Below are 20965 nucleotides of genomic sequence, written 5' to 3' on the forward strand. Positions count from 1 at the left end.
ATTTTAGACTAATAATGTTCATTAATGTAGAATGGTATTTTAGTGTAGAACGATAGCATAGAATGATCTTTAGACACCCACAAGATCTGTAACTTCACATGTGACTTTTAATTATTACTTTTACTAAGAAACATTATACTGAAGTCTTTCCATCTGTAGTTTCTGTCAGTATGCCACAATTAGTGGCATTTTTCTCCCAAGCAATGTCAAAAACAAGCATATTTTGCCATGCCCTCATTACTTCATTTTTAAAATGGTATAGCCCTGAGTAGTAATTTTACTATTTTATGTACATTCCAAATTTTCCCATACTTTGGTATTTTAATCCTGCTTTATACTCAGAAAGCAGCACTCCTTCTGAAGGAAAACTATTAAAATTCTGGATGTGTTTGTGCCAAGACATGTATATGGATTATTTAACTGTGCTGTCATTCTTAATATTCACAGTAAAGTAATTTTTAGAGAAGCTACATTTCAGAGCAACACCTCTAAACACACTGACTGATTAGCTTTTTTATTGACCATTATGGGGGAGATTATTGTAATCTATGGACTAGAATCAGTTTTTTGACCTATGAAGAGCTTCCTAGTTTATATTTATTCCATGACATTTTGGGTAATGTAACGCCAATTACCTTTAGTTTTGATTAAGATTGCTCTTTGTGATATAGAGCTCATGTCTATATTTTTCACCTCTTTCCTGTTCTCATCCCCCAATAGATAGGGAGCATTTCCAGCTTGGTACTTTGTCTCATACCCTGAACATGAAAGCCAGTGGCTACCTGGAATTGTCTAATTGGCCAGAGATTGCCCCTGACCCTTCAGTGAGAAATGTAGAAGTAATTGAGTCGGTACGTAGACTTTTCAAAATAATATTTTATTATTTTGCAAGCTGGGATTTGGGTCTCTAAACATAAAGATTTTAAGTGGGTTGCAGTGGATATGTCACAGAATGGGCCTTTCTTCTGTAGATGACTACTTTCAGTCCTTTCATATTTTTTCCACTGGTGCTCAGTGTATCTTCCTAATATAACATCAGTCAGCCTACTTCCACCTTTGGTTGCTGATATTTGAGTACTTTTAGATATTTATTCAGTGCCCAAGTTTAATATGAATATTTTGTAGCTTTTCAAGAGAAGCAGACAACAAAAAAGGATAGCTGTTCCTCAATAACTGTAACTGTAACTGCTGATACATCTTTCCTCCTTACCATCATGAGCAGTGCCACCAAAGTGCTCATAAAAGGCTTAAATGAGACCACTTTGACATTGTTCAGAAATGGCAACCCACAGTGTATCCTGATAGTTGAAGTTTTGTGTTGATGAAAGTGTGGATGCAATCAAGGCAGGTATTTGAAGCCTTTGGCAAACTGGCATAATCATATTGGTTTCCTGCCTCCAGACACCAAGACTCCTTTCTCCAAAAAAGATGGGTTGCTAGAATAGAGACAAAAACGGAGCTCATGTTGAATTATTTCTATTAAACAGGATTTTTGTTCAGAATGATTCATTTTGTTAGTGCTGACTCGCTTTCTCTCTGTCACCCTCTTTTTCTTCTTTTTCCAAAATAAAGATGGAAGAACTAACAGTTTGCTCCCACTTATTTGTAGTGGTAGAAAGTGGTTTCACTTTTAATTGTATGTTACCAGATAATTTTAACTGAAGAGTAGGACACAAATATTTATAATAAACAATGTAAGCATCCGTATATTTTCCGTTACTGTGTACTTCTGTTTGAAGTTTGCTTCTGTATTGCTGTGCATGTGCTCCTACATGTCTGCTTTTTAAAAATGGCATATAGTGTTAAAATGGTAAGATTTGCATTTGTTAACAAAATACACTTTACGTTTATGAACAGAAAAAAGAATGGACTTCAATATTAGGGAAGGCAGACAAAGAGAAATGCACTGAAGGGTTCTACTCAGAAGAGGAGGATGACAACAATGAGGAAAATGTGGATTCTTCTAGCAGCAGTGACAGTGGTATGTGCTGATATGGAAGAATGATAATCAAGAACTATGAATGCAGGTTTTGTGCTTCCTCCAGTAACAATAGCATAATGTGGCAGATGACATTCTTGGCCATTTTAAGTATCTAGCTCCTCATTTGACTGGTCAAGGATTGCTACATGACATCTGACTATTATCTGACATCAATCAACAGTATATGCTGATTGTGGTGATTCGCCTATAATTAGAAGTTGGGTTAAAAGTGATTCGCCTATAATCAGAAGTTGGGTTAAAAGTACGTTGTTTAACCCACAGTTAACCTTTAATGTTTGGGTGCTGACATCATGTAGAAGCCTTGTCCTTGATTAGCCCAATTTAGTTTTTATTTATTTATTTATTTATTTTTCAATTTTTATTTATTTATTTATTATTAAAACATTTTTATGCCGCCCCATTCGCCGAAGTCTCGGGGCGGCTTACAACAAGAAATTAAAAGTAATTATAATATAAATTACAATAAATATAAACATTAAATTAAAAATACGAAAATACAATATAAAATAAGCCACCCTGGCCAGATAAAATCTAGTAATACTAACAGTTAAAATGCCGCTTAAATAAAAAGGTCTTCGTCTGGCGCCGAAAAACAAATAACGACGGCGCCAGGCGGACCTCTCTGGGGAGCGCATTCCATAACTTAGGCGCCACCGCAGAGAAAGCCCTCCTCCGAGTACCCACCCTCCTAATTTCTTTCACGGAGGGTTCTCGGAGAAGGGCCTCTCCCGCCGATCTCGGGGCGGCCGGGCATATATGGATGTAAGCGCTTCTTCAGGTATATCTTGTCTTTTCCTACAAAGGGCTCAAGGCAGCTTACATCTCCTCCTCCATCTTATCCCCACAACACAACCCTGTGAGGTGGGTTGGGCTGAGAGTCTGTGACTGGCCCAAAGTCACCCAGTTGGCCCCATGGCTGAATGGGGACTAGAACCCAGATTGTCTGAGTCCCAGTCCCATGCTCTTAACCACTACACCACACTGGCTCTCATCTGGGTGGAGGCTATGTATTATGCCTGGTGTGTGCCCCTGCAAATCATACATTAATTCATTAATGCATGATTTGATGCTATTAAGTGAAAACAGCCTCCATGTCTCCTAATGAATGTTATGCTTGAAGGAGATATATATGTATAGATACCAAAATTTGCATTATTCCACATGCGAAGCATCACTGCCCCCTATGACTTGGCATTTGGTACATGTAGGAATCACCTGAAGGATACATGCTAAAGTCACCAGGCTAAGCCACTTTGAATTTCCAGACCCTTTCAGAGTTGAAATGCATATGTTTGTTTAATACTCTGTAAACTTTGATTGACTTACTAAGCCTAAAAATAAAAGTAAATTAAATATATTCAAGCCAAGGTTAGACTCTTCCAGTCCAGATTTTACCACCACTTGTCTATGCCACGGTGCAAATTGTTTTAATGAGTTATTGTTAGGATTTAGGTTCATCATGAGTAAAGTCTTTGCTGCTTAATTCTATTTCATTTTATTTTAAAAGTAACTAATCAATTCAGAACATCTCTCTACTTGATCCAAGAATAAATATATTCAATAGGAAACTATAATTGATTTTGTTCTTTTGCCTAACATTGGTCTTAGTGGCATACCTGGTAACCTGCTTTACATAGAAATTAAAATAAACTCTGGAAAAGGGCTCATTCTCTGTTTAGAATGTTTGGTATTGATTCCATAGTTGGCAGCAGTTGTACTTCTGAAATATACTACAAAAATGGGCTTGCAGCATGTCCTATCTCACAAGGTTGGAGTTGCAGACTTCTCTTGGTTACAGTACTTTATACTATAATATTCAAGCAGTGCCTTTGATGTTTAAAACAGCTTGCTCACAGTGGAGACCTCACACTATAGTTACATATGAATTTTCCCCAGTTTAGCTTGGAAGATCTCCATGTCTGAAGCCCATTGCTATGTTGGGCTTCAGTAAAAATGGAAAGATAACATTGCCTTAGAGTTAGTTATGAATAATGAGAAATGCTTTTTAAAATGTAAATTATTGCAAAAACAAAATGCTCTTAATATTTTAGGACTCTGGATGTATGTGTCACTAGTCTACACTGTTTTAGAAATTATTACTTATCTGGGTTGTACTTGCATTTATTCTTCTTAAAACTTTTATTCTAGTTGTTATACAAGTCATGTTGCATTTGAAATTACCTTCTTGTGGTGAACGACAGAAAAGTAATATTTTCCTAAAACACACAGAATAGGAAATTGGACATTCCAGTTTAAATCTGTAGTGGAACAATTTGAAACCTATAATACCATATAAGATTTTCTTAACTATTCATTTTACCTTTTTGTAAATCTGGATCTTCAAATCCAGCATTTGAATTTAATGAAGTACCAGTTTTTAAGTATAGTGACCCATACAAATAGATATAGAAAGGACATGATTTAAATCCAGCTGGACTACTCCCTTGAACACTGAGGACACAAGAAAAAATTGCTAAAGATTATTAAGGGTTATAAGTAGAAGCAATGGACTGAAACTGGGAAAGTGTACCTTCAAGTTAGATATTAGAAACACTTTCCAGCCTATTAGAAACTGAATAACTTGTTTAAATTCCTGATTAAATTGTCATCACTAGATGTGTGTTCAAGACTAGATTAAATACTTAAATATTGAAGATGTTAGAGCAGAGGAGTGAGAGTAGAGGACACAGGAGGTCATGTCTGATTTCTCCGCTCCATCCCTATACCAGTATGAAGGCCGGAAGTAAGTGCCTGAATTTTAACAAAAATTTTTTATTGAGTTAAGAAAAACAAAAACTAAGCGTTCAGCCTTCACTGTTTTAGTGCAGAATTCACTGTTTTAGTGCATTAATTTTGCCAGCATAAAGAAACATCAAGTGGTCTTAATATTACACGTAACTCAATTCAATTGTTTACAAATGTGTCTTTTTTAATTCTAGAAAGTGAATCTGATAGTGAAGAAGATGAAAGAAAGGAAGGGCAAGAAGATAGCAGTGTGGAAAGTAGTGAGAGTTCTGCTGAAGATGACAGTAATAGGAAATCAAAGGCCAGAAAGGGAGTCTCAAGAAAAGGGGCCACTGTTTTAGAGAGGTATGTGTGTACTTTGATTATCCCAGGTAGCCAATCAGAACACTGACACTTTATCATTAGTGCAACAAATACATTCAGCATTGTTCTTCATAGCAATATTAATCATGGAAAGATAGTAGGCATTTCTATATTTTCAGATTGTATCTGTTGCATTCAAGTTGAATAATTCTTTTTTATTTCATATTTAACTTTTGTTGAATATTTAGGTGATGAGCAGAGTATATTAGCATAACCTTGGGAGGCTGAACAGTTATCATGCCGCTTTATGAAACACTTAATTACCTTATACAGCAATTTTGCTGGGGGCTGAAATTAAATCATTCTATATTCTGCCATTATATAAAAAAGGCAATTGATTTCCCCCTAAATAATGTTATATTAAAAGGATTATGATCCAGACATTGGAAGCAAGGGCTGTGAAGGGAGACAGTCAGAAACTGCTTAAGTGTTAGGGCTTTTTAAGATTGGCTATTACCAGCAGAGTTAACATGTATTAAAATATCATTAAAATTTTAAGTAATTGGGGCTAATACCTTGGATTGTCAGAATCTGTTTCTTCCACTTCTGTTAGCACGTGGCCTCTGCAGACATGATCGCCCTTTTCCTCTGTAGCCTCCTGCCAGCTCACTTGATGAGTTTGCAGCTCAGCTCAGTCGTGGCTGACAGCGCTGATTGGGGCGCAGTACGCACTCTGCTCCTTTTATTACAGACAGTAATTAAAGCAGCTCGCCCTGCCACTTCCATAACAAACACAGCATAATGCCCTAATTATGACTTTATTAATTTAAGTCAGGATTTAATGATTTTAAAAGTGATTTATATTGTTTTTCCTGTTCAGAACAAATGAAATCTGTAGGTTAAATTAATACAGGCTTTTCATCATTGCAAAGTTAAAAAGCTAGTTACCACTAAATTTTTTTCATTAGGTTAACATCTGAAACTCTTAAGCGGTAAGGTAAACAATGATTACCTATCAATATAGTGTAATACAATAAGTTCGCCCTGAAAAAATGTATCTTCATGTTAGTAATTGTCTGTATCCAAAACAGTTTTATTTTACGGAAGGAATAGTGGGTTTACAGTGAATCATTTCTGAAATTAATTCTGCTTTTCAAGTCTCATGAAGTAGTGGTGTATGGATAGAGATGAAATTTGGGGAAGAATTTCACACAGTTATATTTCCTTTTAAGGAACTTTATTTGGGAAGGCTGTAACAGATTAGCATTTAACTGCACTTGTTGTTCTGTTAAACATTTGTTTTATTAATTTATATACCAACTTTCTCCTGTGGAGTTGTTCGATAAAATGATATTCATAGTTATATAAGCACTATGTAGTGCTTAATTTCTCTAAAAGCTTAGCAAAAGTATCCACACTTATGACAAATCTCCTTCCTATTGAGCACTATGATTTTGTGTGGTACACATGCTTACTTTCAGTAAAGTAACGGAAATGTCTGTGTATTATGCTGCTGAAACAATGTCATATAATTTAGTTTATATGACCTATAAAATGTTGAGTGAGCATCAAAAAGCAAATGTATAGATAGTCTATTACACATGCTCATAGGCCCCATTCAGTTAACAAGGGCAAAAATTTGTTTAATCACCAGAAATGTGCTGTGGGGATACATGCTCCTAATCTCCTTGCATTCACTACTTCTTTCCCCTGGATCCTAGTTTGCAGTATTCATGATGTAGTGATGTCCCAGTCAGTCACATTACAGTTACTTCTAACTGCAGCTTGTCTTGAGACCAGAATGGGAAACTAGTTCAAACCATCACTGCAAACTGTAGCTACTGTGCACCAGAATAAGGAGGAAAGAATCAACATATGTGAGACGATGGGGAGTGGAGGTGGGGTAACATGCAAGTGCATAGCAGTTCCCAGCAGTTGAGCCATAGTTAGCCATAATGTATGAACAAAGCACCACTATGCACCATTTATTGTTAGGATTTCTCATAAAGACATCCTCAGAGATCCAAGTATTTTGGAAATGTTGCTAATACTACATGACAAGCCTATGTATCTTAATACATTTTTGTTTAGTTTATAGATAGCATATTCTCCTGTGGAGTTTCTTATACATCTATTTTATAATTAGTGACTCTGAAGGAGCAGAAGAAAACAAAAGGAAAGTTCAGAAAGCACTGGTTTCTTCAAACTCAGAATCTAGCTCTATTGAGGAAAGTTCTTCAGACTCCAGCTCAGAAACTGACTCTGAAAACCATTTGGAAGCTAGAAAAACAGTGGATGCAGCTTTTCCTCCCAAGGTACATCTCTGATGATTTTCAGCTTTATGATTTATGGAAGCCGGACTTCTCAAAATGTGTTGCATATCCAAATTCTTTATTTTTGAGTTGCAAGTCCCTAATTTGAAGGTAATGAAAATTAATATGCTGTTTCTTTGCAAGTGTAGAAGGTGGAGACTGTTTATGGCCAATCATTAACCACTGTAGAATACACTAATGGACTATTTCTCCATTTCTATTATATAAAATGTGTTGTAAAATACAAAAAAAATTATAGAAGCCTTTTTCATTGGACAGAAATGGATGCAAAGTGATAAGAATGTAGTTGTAAAAATTCTTATTATAACACTAGATTATTCTTGTTGCTGTTGAACGACGTATTGTATAACTGTTATCTGGAAATTCATATTCTAGGATTTAGATTCCCATCATCCTTAGATAGTTATGTTTGATACATTCTTTGGAAGTCAGGAAAAATCAAGTAAAATTGATTGCTTATATGTTGTTATTAGCATCCTTTAAATTAACTTTAAATTATTAATCATGGTGTTTACGCTTTCTTTTACAAACATAAATTGGATTTAATCTGCAAATTTGTGTTGTCTGTATACATTTAATTAAATACAGACATCACTTGGAGCTTTGGGCAGTGTGAAGCTGTAGGATTGGACAGAGGGAACAAAAACCTGCATTGTATTCTTCAGTCTTCAGCTGGGGAGTCAAAGGGGAAAGGGAATATATGGCTGGGATTCTTTGAAAAGATGAACATCTATGAAGGGTGCTTGGGGTGCATGGTTATACATAAATGGTAAGAAATAGTATTAAACATATAGGGTGTTAGTCGTCCTCCGCCTATCACTAGAAACCTCACTTTGCACCCATTTAGGCATTTTTGACAAATAAACTAAACTGGAGCAGTTAGGATTCCAGTATAATCTGTAGTACACAAGATTCTGTAAATGCAGTTGTAATCAGAAGACTAAATGCAATCACCAAGCCATTGTTGATTGAAGGACTACCTATCCGAGCATGATGTGAGCAGTCTTTCTGCTCCCCCAATTCTAGAATTTGCAAAAGGACACATTCATGCATTTACTTTGTGCTGGACTTTGCTTGGAAGCAATGCAAATTAGCCTAAGTGCTTTAGAATATTTGCAGAACCTGATGTGGTTGATCATTCTGCTGAATCTTCTATAACTACTGAGGAACTTTGGGAGGAGTGATTGCAACAAATCATTGGTGGCTGCCAAGGTCAAGAAAAATTGGGAGGTTTTGGCACACACACACATATATGTGTGTATATGGGAAGAGAACTACAGATGGAAGCTAAACATGCATTGCTGGGGAGTATCTGGCACATATAAGTGGACCACAGAAATGATAGTTGTCATTTTGAAAGGTTGTGGTATGCTTAATTACTGTCAAATGATAAGCATTGCAACCATGCTTATAAAAGCTCAGCTGTGGCTGACTCTCAAATACTGAAGGTTGTATTTTATGGCCAGTTAAAAACTAGACACCTGCTGTCATGATTGGTGAGAATAAACTGCATAAAGGCACCTTGCAGACAGTTTCAAAAGCCTTATTTCTATACGTGAGGATGAGGGTAAAGTTGTGCTTTACCTGAAAAGAAGTTCTGCAGAAATCAATAGGGCTTCCTTACTAAATTTATGTTATTTATTTAAAGCACTTTTGAACTGCCCATTAATATGGGCAGTTTTGTAGCTTACAAAACTTTTGCCTTCAGCTTCCCTAATTACATTATTTATTTTATTCTTTGGCCAGGGCGACTTAATTTATACTGTTAATTTATATTATTTTGTTGACGTTAATAGGAGCCACCTTCTCTTCTCAGTACTGGCCAAGTGGCTGTACATGACACACATATCCACCGCTACTCACGGGGTGATACTTTTTGTGCAAAAGTAGGTGTTTGACTAAGTCTCTTTCTTGTATTTCTCTCAGCGTAAAGCAAGGAAAATTGGGGAAAGAGATGAAGTCAGTGACTGTTGCCATGCACACTGACATGGAGGGTCTGTTGAAGAGTGATTTGGCCTTCTGCCCATTCTGTTTTAGCACTCCTGCTTAAATGTTGAAAAGCTTAAATGTTTCACACTCAGACCTGCAGTTAGAAAAAGTGGGAATGTCTCTCTTTTCTGCCCCAGTTTGTCGGGAGATATACAGACTGATGCCCAATCACAGCTAAGTTTAACATCTTGGATTCCTCCATTTATTTCTAGAGTAGCTCTCATTTGCATCCAACGTGACATTTTAAAAATTGGTGAACCAGGAAAATACCTATTCAGACAACAAAAGAGGTTACTTTGTCTTCTTACCTCAGTCTCTTCCTCTGTTAATCTTTGATTGATTTCTTCACCACTCAGTGGAAGATCTCAACTGCACTTGTACTAAGGAGGAGAAAGGAAAACCTGTATATCTTTTGAGGAATTCTATGCAAGGCCTCTGTTTAAATACACACCATCTGTCAAGCAGCCACTACTGGACTAGAAGGGGAGCATTGTACCTGTTGAGGAAAAAAAGATGCAGCAGCTATTTGGCAAGCCCACTCTTTCTTATTTTCTCTCAGTTGGCTTCTCCTGCCAGTTTATTAGAGACATTTTGAAGACCTTTCTGCTGCCGCTGCCATACTCTTTCCTCTCCATCCAACTCCTTCTGAGTGTGCTGCTGTCTCTCTGCTTCTCAGCATTCACAGATCTTGTCAGCATTGGGCGAGAGCACTGGGAGAAGAGGGGCTTCACCTGGATTGGGGAAGGGGGTAGCAAGAGAACAGCAATAGGATCTCTGCAGGTCACAGCCCAGTAGCCTTGGTCACTCTGCAAGAGTTCGTGTCAGCTCTTGCACAAGTAAATTCATTCTTGTTTTAGTTTCACTGTTCTTACAGAATGTTCTGCCATGAGATAAATAATAAAATAGCTTTTATTGAGTGAAAGACATCTTCCACGTGTAGAAGAGTACCTATGGCTCAGACTCATTATAGTGGCTGCAGGGCTAAGAAGTTTTTTAAAGTCCTGGTGGGCCCTGGGCCTAGCAGATTGTAGTTGGACCTTTACTGTTTCCTCCTAGCACTCAACTTTTACATGACATTTATGCTTGTGGCGTGTATGTTCACATATGTATTTTTATGTAGAACTTCTAAGTCCAAAATAGGGAAATCTTTAACACCTGAAGAAAGGCAAAATATAAATGTAATAAGATAAAGCAAAACAATTGTATATCAAATGAATGATATACTTGAAAACGTAACTGTTCCTTGTGTCTTTATGATTTTAGTAGGACTTACTCTCAAGTAAGTAGGCACACAATTGCAGCCTAATGCAAAGCATGCATGATGTTATACATGTTTACTTAAAAATAAGTTCCATTCTGTTCAGTAGAGATTATGCCTATGTAAAAGTATATTATCTATTCATTTAGTTAATTGAATGTTTAATTGAGTTTAGTTAATTAAAATACTTCTTGGTAACCTTTCAGGGCAGGTGCACTCCAAAGGCAGCACATAAAACACAGTGAAAAACAGTGTAACAATAAAAGCAGCAAAACCACAATACAAGCAACAAAAAGAACAGCAGCAACAAATATTCTAAAAAGCATCAAACAGCAGCATAAAACAACTTTCAACAGACATCTGCAGCTATGAACTATCAGGTAGCATATAATTAGAGTAGGCCAGAATAAATAGTAAGAGTTCATAAAGTTTTCGTAAAATCCTGCAATGTTAGACCTGCATTGGCAACTTATTCCAGGAATATAGGATCACTGCAGAAAAGGCCCCATCATTGCAGTATAGATGCCAGCCTAACAAGTAGGCAAATGAGAGGGGTCACTCTTGTTGCTGCTAAGATGTGGGCAGACTGATATGGGTGAAAGTGGTCCTTCAAATAATTTGGTCCCAGATTAATCAAGTCTTTAAACAGAAACAGACCTTAGGCTGGGAAACACTGGTACTGCTGTATAATTCTTAACTTTCCCACAACTATCACCACCTTAACTCCATTTTCCTAAAAATACCCCACTACTGTCAAACAGAATAGCAACACTAGACTTTACTACAAAAGAGATTACAGTTTACTAATATTGTCCTGCAACTGGTCAGCAGTATGCCAAGGGTTGAAGTCCAGGACCCCAGATGCCCACTCAGAGGACCAGAAGGTGATGAAGACAGCAGTAAACAAGTATCACCAAACAGCTGACCAAAGAAACATAGAAACATCAAAACAGAGAAACAGAGTGAGTCAGAAGGGGTCTCCTGGGCCATCTAGTCTGACCCCCAGCTCCAGCCAGCTTCACTCATTACTTGCCTACCATGTGCATGTCCAGCCTGTCCTTAGGAAGATCCCTGCATATGAACCAGAAGTACCTTACGGGAGTGTCATTAGCAGAAGTTCCCTCTGACTAATTTCTTTAAGGACCTTCCCCCACCCCATAGCCCACCCCATTCACCAGGGTTCTTTGCAGAAAAGAATGGAATGAGAGAAGTCTGTTTGTACCTGATACCTGATTGTCATGAGTGCCTTATATCCAACCAAATAAGTGTAAATATAATAGTCCTTTGGCCTGCCCACCTCCCCAAAATAAAAGATACAGCATCTTGCAGTTTTTTGTATGCTTTACTAACTTTGAGAATAGAATGGTTTTAATACTGGAGCAGTTCATTCTGAAGTAATGCTAGGTCAGAATCATATAAACACTTTCCTAGAAGCTTCCTATTGAGTCAGTGTGCTGTTAATAGGGCACGAGAGTCCATCATAAGTACCTAAAGTGAGTCTGTGGTGCATGTGCCAGTTGCTGTAATATGCAAAACTGGTGAGCATGGGTTAAACAATCCTTGCATACCCTGTCCTCACCAGGTTTACACAACACAACAGTCCTCAAGTGGGCTTGGATATGGAACATCATACCCACATACGTTATCCAAAACGTATCACTGACTGGGTTCATACAACAGGATTTCCTATATTCAAGGTGGAACCCTGATTTGTTGTGGAACCATGAGTGATTGTATTTTGTGCACACAGCTGCACTAATGAACTGTGGTTTTAACTATGAACAACTTGTAACAATTCACAGCCCAAGGATGGAAACCACAGACTTTCTTCCTGAGTTGCTTGTGGTTAAGTAGCCATTGTTTGGTAGCTCAGCTGGGTTTACATAACCTACAGCGTAATGACAACCCACACTCAACCCATAGTTTTGAATATGGATGTCATGTTGCGTGAATCGACGTGACTTAATTTTGCTGTTATGCACCAAATGGTTTAAGCACTCTAGGCACCTAAGGCGCAGTCCTGTCATGATGACTGTAAACCCCCCAGACTCCATATGGTCATCCACTTTAGGTGAAGAAGGCAATCTTTGGCTCATCTTATTACCATTCATATTCTGCCAGACAGGCTCTTTGGCCCATGTAGCTGAAGTGTCTCAGAGGTAGGAAGGCTGGAAGAGGCTCAGAGTACGTCATACCTGACTTCTGCAATTTTCCCCACTCCCCTTTTCCCCATTTCCAAGGTTGCTTTCTTAACCTTGGAGAGTGGCCAGAGTTGGTCTTATCTGAGAGCTGTCTCTGACTTTGGATCTGGGAATCCTGATTCTCCTTCAAGACTTCAGGGGGCATAGGTTTACCTTAGTAACTTTGGAATCTACCATACTAAAATATATAATTATATACTGAACCTTGCACACCCTTCACCATGTGAATTGCAAAATTCTGTTGTGAAAAAGTTGGCAGTATGCCATAAATCTAAAAATGTTAGATAAGTGGTATACATTGAAAGCTTTTAGGCAACATTACTATTTTAAATCTTGATAGTCTCTGTATTCTATCAACTTAAAATGGAAGTTCCTGTTTTCCATGTAAGCTTCTGCTAGTCCAAAAGCATATTGTATAATGAATGTGAGTGCCTTTGAAGAAAGGAGTGTTATGGAACCTGTCATGATTTATTAAAAAATGTTGAGGTTGCCCTACAAAACAAACATTAAAATAAAAATGTATTGGTGTGACTAGTTAAAGAGCTCCCATCATTTATTTATTTTTACAAAATATGCCCTGATGGTTAGTTTGGTACCTCCAATGTATTAAACACATAGAAATGCAGCTTTCAAACCGCTGTTGTGTACAGCTAAAACATAGCAAGTGATTCCTTTCAAATATAAGGTATTTGGAAAAACATAAAATACTGAGATGTTCAGATACATAATCGCATACTGTTAAAAATGAAATTCAGATTTGAGTATTATGCATGAGTAAATTCCTCTGCAGTGGGATTTTAAAATCAGTTACTGATGGCCTCCTATACAGCATAATATGGTCACTCAGCTGTTAAAAACCTGATCCACTATTTAAAAATATATATAAAAACAAATTGTCTATCTTTCTGCCTGATCTCTTTTCAGCTGGTAACACAATGAAAACAGTAGGTGATCAGTCAGTGCATTTGGTTTGTCAATGATGGTTTTGTATAAATATTGGAAGGATGAGAAACAGAATTCACACAGTAAAATATGATTTCATCTGCCTCTTCTCTGCAGTTCCATGGCTCATGCTGCGGTGTGAAATTCTCATTTTACACACTTTGCAGGCGGAGCACATGAATTATGCATTGAGCAAGAGAAATCTCCTGCTTCAAGTCCTATATGCATTTACCCAGGTTCTGTCTCTATTATCAAGATGAATTGCAAATGGAGAAATGTTTGAGGGGATATGGCTTAACTTCTTTGTTTAGTATTCAGCTTTGGGCTGCATTCTCTTCCTTAAGAAGGAAACACATTTACTTTTTGTTTGTAGACTGTAATTTTAAGAAAAGAGCAAAGAAAATCCATTTTTAAAATATAATGTCAATTAAAATGTCTGCAAATGGAGGACATCTGTGTGAGTTTATATATTTTAAATTCAATAAGTGGCTTTGGGAGCCAGTCTATGATGTTGCAAATACAGTTCCCACGTGCAGAAAGAAATTCTCCTTAACAGGGAGTTTGGAAACCCAATTGTGGGTTATAAAGGACTTCCTGCATATCAGCAGCACTGTCTGCTGTTCTGTTTCAAAGCACAATTTAAGATCCTCAGTATTACCTTTCAACCACTGTGGCTTGGGGCCAAATTATCTAAAGGCTGGCCTTCCTGCCATATGTTTCTGTCCACACTGTAAAATCATCTGATGAGGCTTTTCAGTTTGTGCTTTCAGGGGCATGGCTGGTGACAATATGTGAGAGGATTTTTCCTGTTTTGATAACCAGTACCTTAGAACCAAAGGTTCTTAACATTCGGAGAAAATACTTCTGTTTGCACAAAGTAGTCTATCATGTTCTTCTAATTTCCTAGTTTGCTGCAGCTTCCTTTGTCCTGTCTACCATTCCCATACCATTCCAGAAGATTCCATGAACAACTTAAAGGGAGCAGGGGGTTGTGGTAAAGGGAGAAGGAATCAATAGAGTCCTCTTGTGCAAGAGTAGTTTTGCTTACTCATACTCATCTCTGGATCCATCCCAGTATGTACAACTCACTGCCATGGCTGTTGTTCTTGTTAGTCGCGAAGTCATGTCCGACCCATTGCAACCCCATGGACAACATTCCTCCAGGCCGTCCTGTCCTCCACCATCTCCTGGAGTCCACCCAAGCTCACACCAACTGTTTCAGTGACTCCATCTAGCCACCTCATCCTCTGCCGTCCCCTTCTTCTTTTGCCATCTATTGTTCCCAGCATTAGACTCTTCTCCAGGGAGTCCTTCCTTCTCATTAGGTGACCAAAGTATTTGAGTTTCATCTTCAGTATCTGGCCTTCTAAAGAGCAGTCAGGTTGATCTCCTCTAGGACTGACCGGTTTGATCGCCTTGCGGTCCAAGGGACTCACAGGAGTCTCCTCCAGCACCACAGTTCAAAGGCCTCAATCCTTCGGTGCTCAGCCTTCCTTATGGTCCAGTTTCACAGCCATACATTGCAACTGGGAAAACCATAGCCTTAACTATACGCACTTTTGTTGGCAGGGTGATGTCTCTGCTTTTTGGTATGCTGTCTAGATTTGCCATAGCTTTCCTCCCCAGGAGCAAGTGTCTTTTAATTTCTTGGCTGCAGTCCCCGTCTGTGGTGATCTTATTTATTTATTTAAAACCTTTTTATGCTGCCCCCATCGCAACAAAGTCTCGGGGCGGCTTACATCTTGGAGCCAGGAAAATAAAATCTGTCACTACCTCCATTTCTTCCCCATCTATTTGCCAGGAAATGAGAGGACTGGATGCCATGATCTTAGTTTTCTTCATGTTGAGTTTCAAGCCAACTTTTGCGCTCTCCTCCTTCACCCGCATCAAGAGGCTCTTTAGTTCCTCTTCACTTTCTGCCATGAGAGTGGTATCATCTGCATATCTGAGGTTGTTGATATTTCTCCCAGCAATCTTGATTCCAACTGGTGGTTCATCTAGCCCCGCCTTTCTCATGATGTGCTCTGCATATAAGTTAAATAGGCAGGGCAATAGTATACAGCCTTGCCGAACTCCTTTCTCAATTTTGAACCAATCAGTGGTTCCGTGTCCAGTTCTCACTGTTGCTTCTTGACCTGTATATAGGTTTCTCAAGAGACAAATAAGATGGTCTGGTACTCCCATCTCTTTAAGAACTTGCCACAATTTGTTGTGATCCACACAATCAAAGGCTTTAGCATAGTCAATGAAGCAGAAGTAGATGTTTTTCTGGAACTCCCTAGCTTTCTCCATGATCCAGCGTATGTTGGCAATTTGATCTCTAGTTCCTCTCCCTCTTCGAAATCCTGCCTGTACTTCTGGTAGTTCTCGGTCCACATACTGCTGGAGCCTAGCTTGTAGAATTTTGAGCATAACTTTGCTAGCATGTGAATTGAGTGCAATGGTGCGGTAGTTTGAACATTCTTTGGCATTGCCCTTCTTTGGGATCAGAATGTAAACTGACCTTTTCCAATCCTATGGCCACTGTTGAGTTTTCCAAATTTGCTGGCATATTGAGTGTAGCATTTTTACTACATCGTCTTTTAGGATTTTGAACAGCTCAGCTGGAATACTGTCACCTGCACTAGCTTTGTCGTTGCTCAGACTTCCTAAGGCCCATTTGACTTCACATTCCAGGATGTCTGGCTCGAGGTCAGTGACCACCCCATCGTAGTTATCAGGGATGTTAAGCTCTTTCTTGTATAGTTCTTCTGTGTAATCTTGCCACCTCTTCTTAATCTCTTCTGCCTCTGTTAGGTCCCTGTCATTTTGGTCCTTTATCATGCTCTTCTTTGCATGAAATGTTCCCTTCATATCTCCAATTTTCCTGAAGAGATTTCTGGTCCTCCTTATTCTATTGTTTTCTTCTATTTCTTTGCACTGTTCGTTTAAGAAGGCATTCTTATCTCTTCTAGCTGTTCTCTGGAATTCTGTATTCAGTTGTTTGTATCTTTCTCTTTCTCCCTTGCCTTTCGCTTCCCTTCTTTCCTCAGCTATTTGTAAAGCTTCCTCAGACAGCCATTTTGCTTTCTGCATTTCTTTTTCTTTGGGATAGTTTTAGTTGCTGCCTCTTGTACAATGTTGCAAACCTCCGTCCATAGTTCTTCAGGCACTCTATCAGATCTAATTCCTCAAATCTATTTGTCACCTCTACTGTATATTCATCAGGGATATGATTTAGGTCATACCTGAGTGGCCTAGTGCTTTTCCCTACTTTGTTCAACTTAAGCCTAAATTGTGCAACCAGAAGCTCATGATCTGAGCCACAGTCAGCTCCTGGTCTAGTTTTTACTGACTGTATAGAGCTTCTCCATCTTTGGCTGCAGAGCACATAGTCAGTCTGATTTCTGTGTTGACCGTCTGTTGATGTCCATGTGTAGAGTCGTCTCTTGGGTTGTTGGAAAAGAGTGTTTGCTATGACCATCGTATTCTCTTGACAAAATTCTACCAGCTTGTGCCCTGCTTCATTTTGTACTCCAGGGCCAAACTTGCCTGTTATTCCAATTATCTTTTGGCTTCCTACTTTAGCATTCCAATCCCCCATGATGATAAGGACATCATTTTTTGGAGTTAATTCTAGAAGGTGCTGTAGGCCTTCATAGAACTGGTCAACTTCAGCCTCTTCAGCACCAGTGGTTGGGGCATAGACTTGGACTATTGTGATGTTGAATAGTTTGCCTTGGATTTGAACTGAGATCATTCTGTCATTTTGGAGATTGTATCCCAGTACTGCTTTTCCTACTCTTTTATTGACTATGAAGGCTACTCCATTTCTTCTGAGGGATTCCTGCCCGCAGTAGTATACCTGATGGTCATCTGAATTAAATTCGCCCATTCCTGTCCATTTTAGTTCACTGATTCCTAAGATGTCGATGTTCAGTCTTGTCATCTTTTGTTTGACCACATCCAGCTTGCCTTGATTCATGAATCTTACATTCCAGGTTCCTATGGAGTATAGATCTTTGCAGCATCGGACTCTCCTTTTACCACCAGATACATCAGCAACTGAGTGTCCTTTCGGCTTTGACCCAGTCGCTTCATTCTTTCTGGTGCTACTAGTACTAGCCCTCTGCTCTTCCCCAGTAGCATATTGGACACCTTCCGACCTGAGGGGCTCATCTTCCGGCATCATATCTTTTTGCCTTTTGGTACTGTCCATGGTGTTTTCATGGCAAAGATACTGGAGTGGGTTGCCATTCACTTCTCCAGTGGATCACGTTTTGTCAGAGCTCTCTGCTGTGACCTGTCCATCTTGGGTGGCCCTGCATGGCATAGCTCATAGCTTCATTGAGCTACGCAAGCCACTTTGCCATGACAAGGCAGTGATCCATGAAGGAACAGTGATCCATGAAGGAGATTAGCCTTTAACCTTCTCAACCAGGGCACTGCTGTTACTTAAATTTTTACTTTTTTAGTGGGCTTTTCATATGTCTGCTGCTTAGATTTTTCTCTGTTCTGGATTGAATTGGTTCCTGTTGTTGATCAACTGTTATGTTACCTGCTTTGGGCATCTCTACATTGGAAGACAAATGCAACACAGAGACACACACATGGATAAATAACATAAAAGCTTTCTAAATAATAAATATACTTTTATTAATGCAATCATAATTAACTATTCCATGTTGTGGAGTGGACAAAGATATCTATGGATTGGTTCTGAGTCTGATCTAGCTAAAATTAATCCAATTGAAACCAATTGAACCCATTAAGTCAGTTGTCATTAAATCCCATTGCACAAGGTGGGAGACAGCCATGACTGACTCAAGCTGATTTGCAGACTATCTGTTTGGTAAAGTGTTGTGTGCTAGAGAGCAAACTGGTATGGATAAAGTAGAGGGTGACATTTCTCTCTCTCTCCCATATCATTTGAACCCAGGGTCATCCCATGAAACTAATTGGTGGGAGGGTTAGGACAGATAAAAGGAAGTATTCACACAACTTATAGCTGATCTATGAATTTTGCTGCCTCAGGAAGTGGTGATGGCTGCGAATCTGGATGGATTTAAAAGGGAATTGGACAGAGGAGGCTATCAGTGCTGGCTATGTGCTGCCTCCTTTACCAGAGGGAGCATGCCTGCATACACCACAAAGGTCTTACACCCATCCTGCCTGAGGGATCCTGTGGACATCTGTACAAGACCAGTACAAGGTTGATGGGTTCCACTAGAACCGGAACAGAACTACTGCTGATGCTAACATCATATTTAAGATGACTTATTCCTAGAAGATGAAAATGAAAGTGACTTTGATTGCTCAAATGTAGATGTTTAGATGATAAGCTATGTGTATGATGAAATATGGTAGCAAATCAAAAGAGGCTTATGTACCGTAGTCTAAGATGTGTGGGCCAGAGACATCTGAGAAGGTGCATAGGTGTTTCTATACAAATGCTAGAAATCTCCAAACCAAAATTGGCAGCTTGGAATGCCTGGTTTTAAGAGAACCTAGATATAGTGGACATGAAGAAAAATGGGAAAACTGGTGGTTTATGGTCATTGTTGGTTATAAACTGCATAGGATGGATAGGGAAAGGTGCACTGGAGGAGGTGTTGCTTTGAACATCAAAGAAAGGATACTGTTGAGCAAACTTAGGAACCTGAAAGGGTTTATCTTCCACATAAATGCTGTGCATGACAGTACCAGGCTCCAAAATTTAGTACTAGTACTAGGGAAAAGCTATTGTACCAAAGGCCATAACACTCAGGGTGCTGTTGAGTTGGAACAAAATTAGGGAAGCATCCAAATGAGAAAGGTTTGTAATAGTGCCTGACTTCAATTATCCCCATATTGACTGAATTAAATGCATGTTCCAGTCCAAAGAGGTTAAATTTCTCAGTGTACTAAACAACTCTGCCATGGAACTGTTGGTTATGGAACTAACCAAAGGTGTGGCAACCCTGGATTAAATCATAAGTATTATCACCCAGAAGAAGACGCAGGTGGCACAGTGGTTTAAAGTGCTGAGCCACTAGTCTTGTCAATTGAAATGTTGGCAGTTCGAATCTGTGTGTTGGGGTGAGCTACCGCTGCTTTGCCCCAGCTCTAGCTGTTTGAAAGCATGCAATTGCAAGTAGATAAACAGGTACCACTTTGGTGGGAAGTAACAGTATTGTGTGCATATTGGCGTTTAGGCATGCCGGCCACATGACTATGGAAACTGCAGACAAATGCTGGCTCCCTCAGCTAAGAAACAGAGATGAGCACCAATTGGACATGACTGGGTTTAATGTCATGGGGAAACCTTTACCTTTACCTTAGTATCACCCAGAACCCAGTATTAGATGTGGGAGATTTCTATGCCTCACACATACAGGTCCTGCACTTGCATGGATCCAGTTACTGGGGATAAGGTGCAGGTGAGAGAATTTTGGGAACCCCTTCCCTACTAAAGCAGAAAGATACATCAGAGAAACTCCCACCCATTCCCTCCGTTCTTCAACCACTTTGCGGTAACTCAGCAGGTTCTTTTTGATTATTGGTTCTAGCATTCTCAGTGTCTCTTCCCCTCATGATTTCTCTTTAATCTGTAACATACTGTAACCTCATTTTCTTTGCTCTTGCTCTTGAAACAATTGGAAATAGTTAATGCAATGCTATCAGATTTAATGGCAAATGGAAAATTACCGAGGAAGTCATAATGGACTTCAGAAAAGGAAAATTCTTTAAAATGAGGGATCTGGTGACAAGGAGGAGTCCATAGAGTAAAATCCCTTCAAAATGCTTGAAGGTTACTTAAAACCATAATAAGAGAGGCATATCTAGAATGTGTATCTGTTATGCCAGGCAGGATAATCGGAAAATATACCTCAGAAGGAAGTGATTGCCCTCTGAGTACTTTCTGAGGATTGGGTTCTTTTGTTGGCATTTAACATGTGCTGTCAGAAGGGAATACACTCTAGCCTTGCATTCACACACACACAACATTTAGACAATAAAGTATATTCAAATGAAAATATAGAGGTGGTACAAGTTTTTAACCTAACATTATCCAGGTAGCAAATATTCTTGTAACATCCCAGTCTTACTCTATATTTCCAAAGAGGTGATACGCCTCCTGCCTAATAGTCTTAAAGATAAAGAGAAGCCAATAGAAAGGAAGGAAGGAAGTCCAAGTTTGCTACTTGTCTGTTACAGAAGTTCCTTACATGGA

The 20965-nt window shown here is 38.9% G+C and overlaps 1 protein-coding gene across 7 annotated transcripts in view; it reads left to right on the forward strand.

The window, feature by feature from the left end:
• Positions 1–20965, forward strand: part of AP3B1 (adaptor related protein complex 3 subunit beta 1) — a 167849-nt gene that overhangs the window by 82238 nt on the left and 64646 nt on the right. For all 7 annotated transcript variants that reach the window (XM_044446339.1, XM_044446337.1, XM_044446338.1 and 4 more), the window contains exons 17-20: positions 721–851; positions 1858–1981; positions 4942–5092; positions 7197–7365. In XM_044446339.1, coding sequence (XP_044302274.1) covers positions 721–851; positions 1858–1981; positions 4942–5092; positions 7197–7365 — 575 coding nt within the window. The remainder of the gene's footprint in view (positions 1–720; positions 852–1857; positions 1982–4941; positions 5093–7196; positions 7366–20965) is intronic.

Source organism: Varanus komodoensis, unplaced genomic scaffold (assembly GCF_004798865.1).
Source record: "Varanus komodoensis strain SLA01 unplaced genomic scaffold, ASM479886v1 scaffold5, whole genome shotgun sequence".
Taxonomy (NCBI): Eukaryota; Metazoa; Chordata; class Lepidosauria; order Squamata; family Varanidae; genus Varanus; species Varanus komodoensis.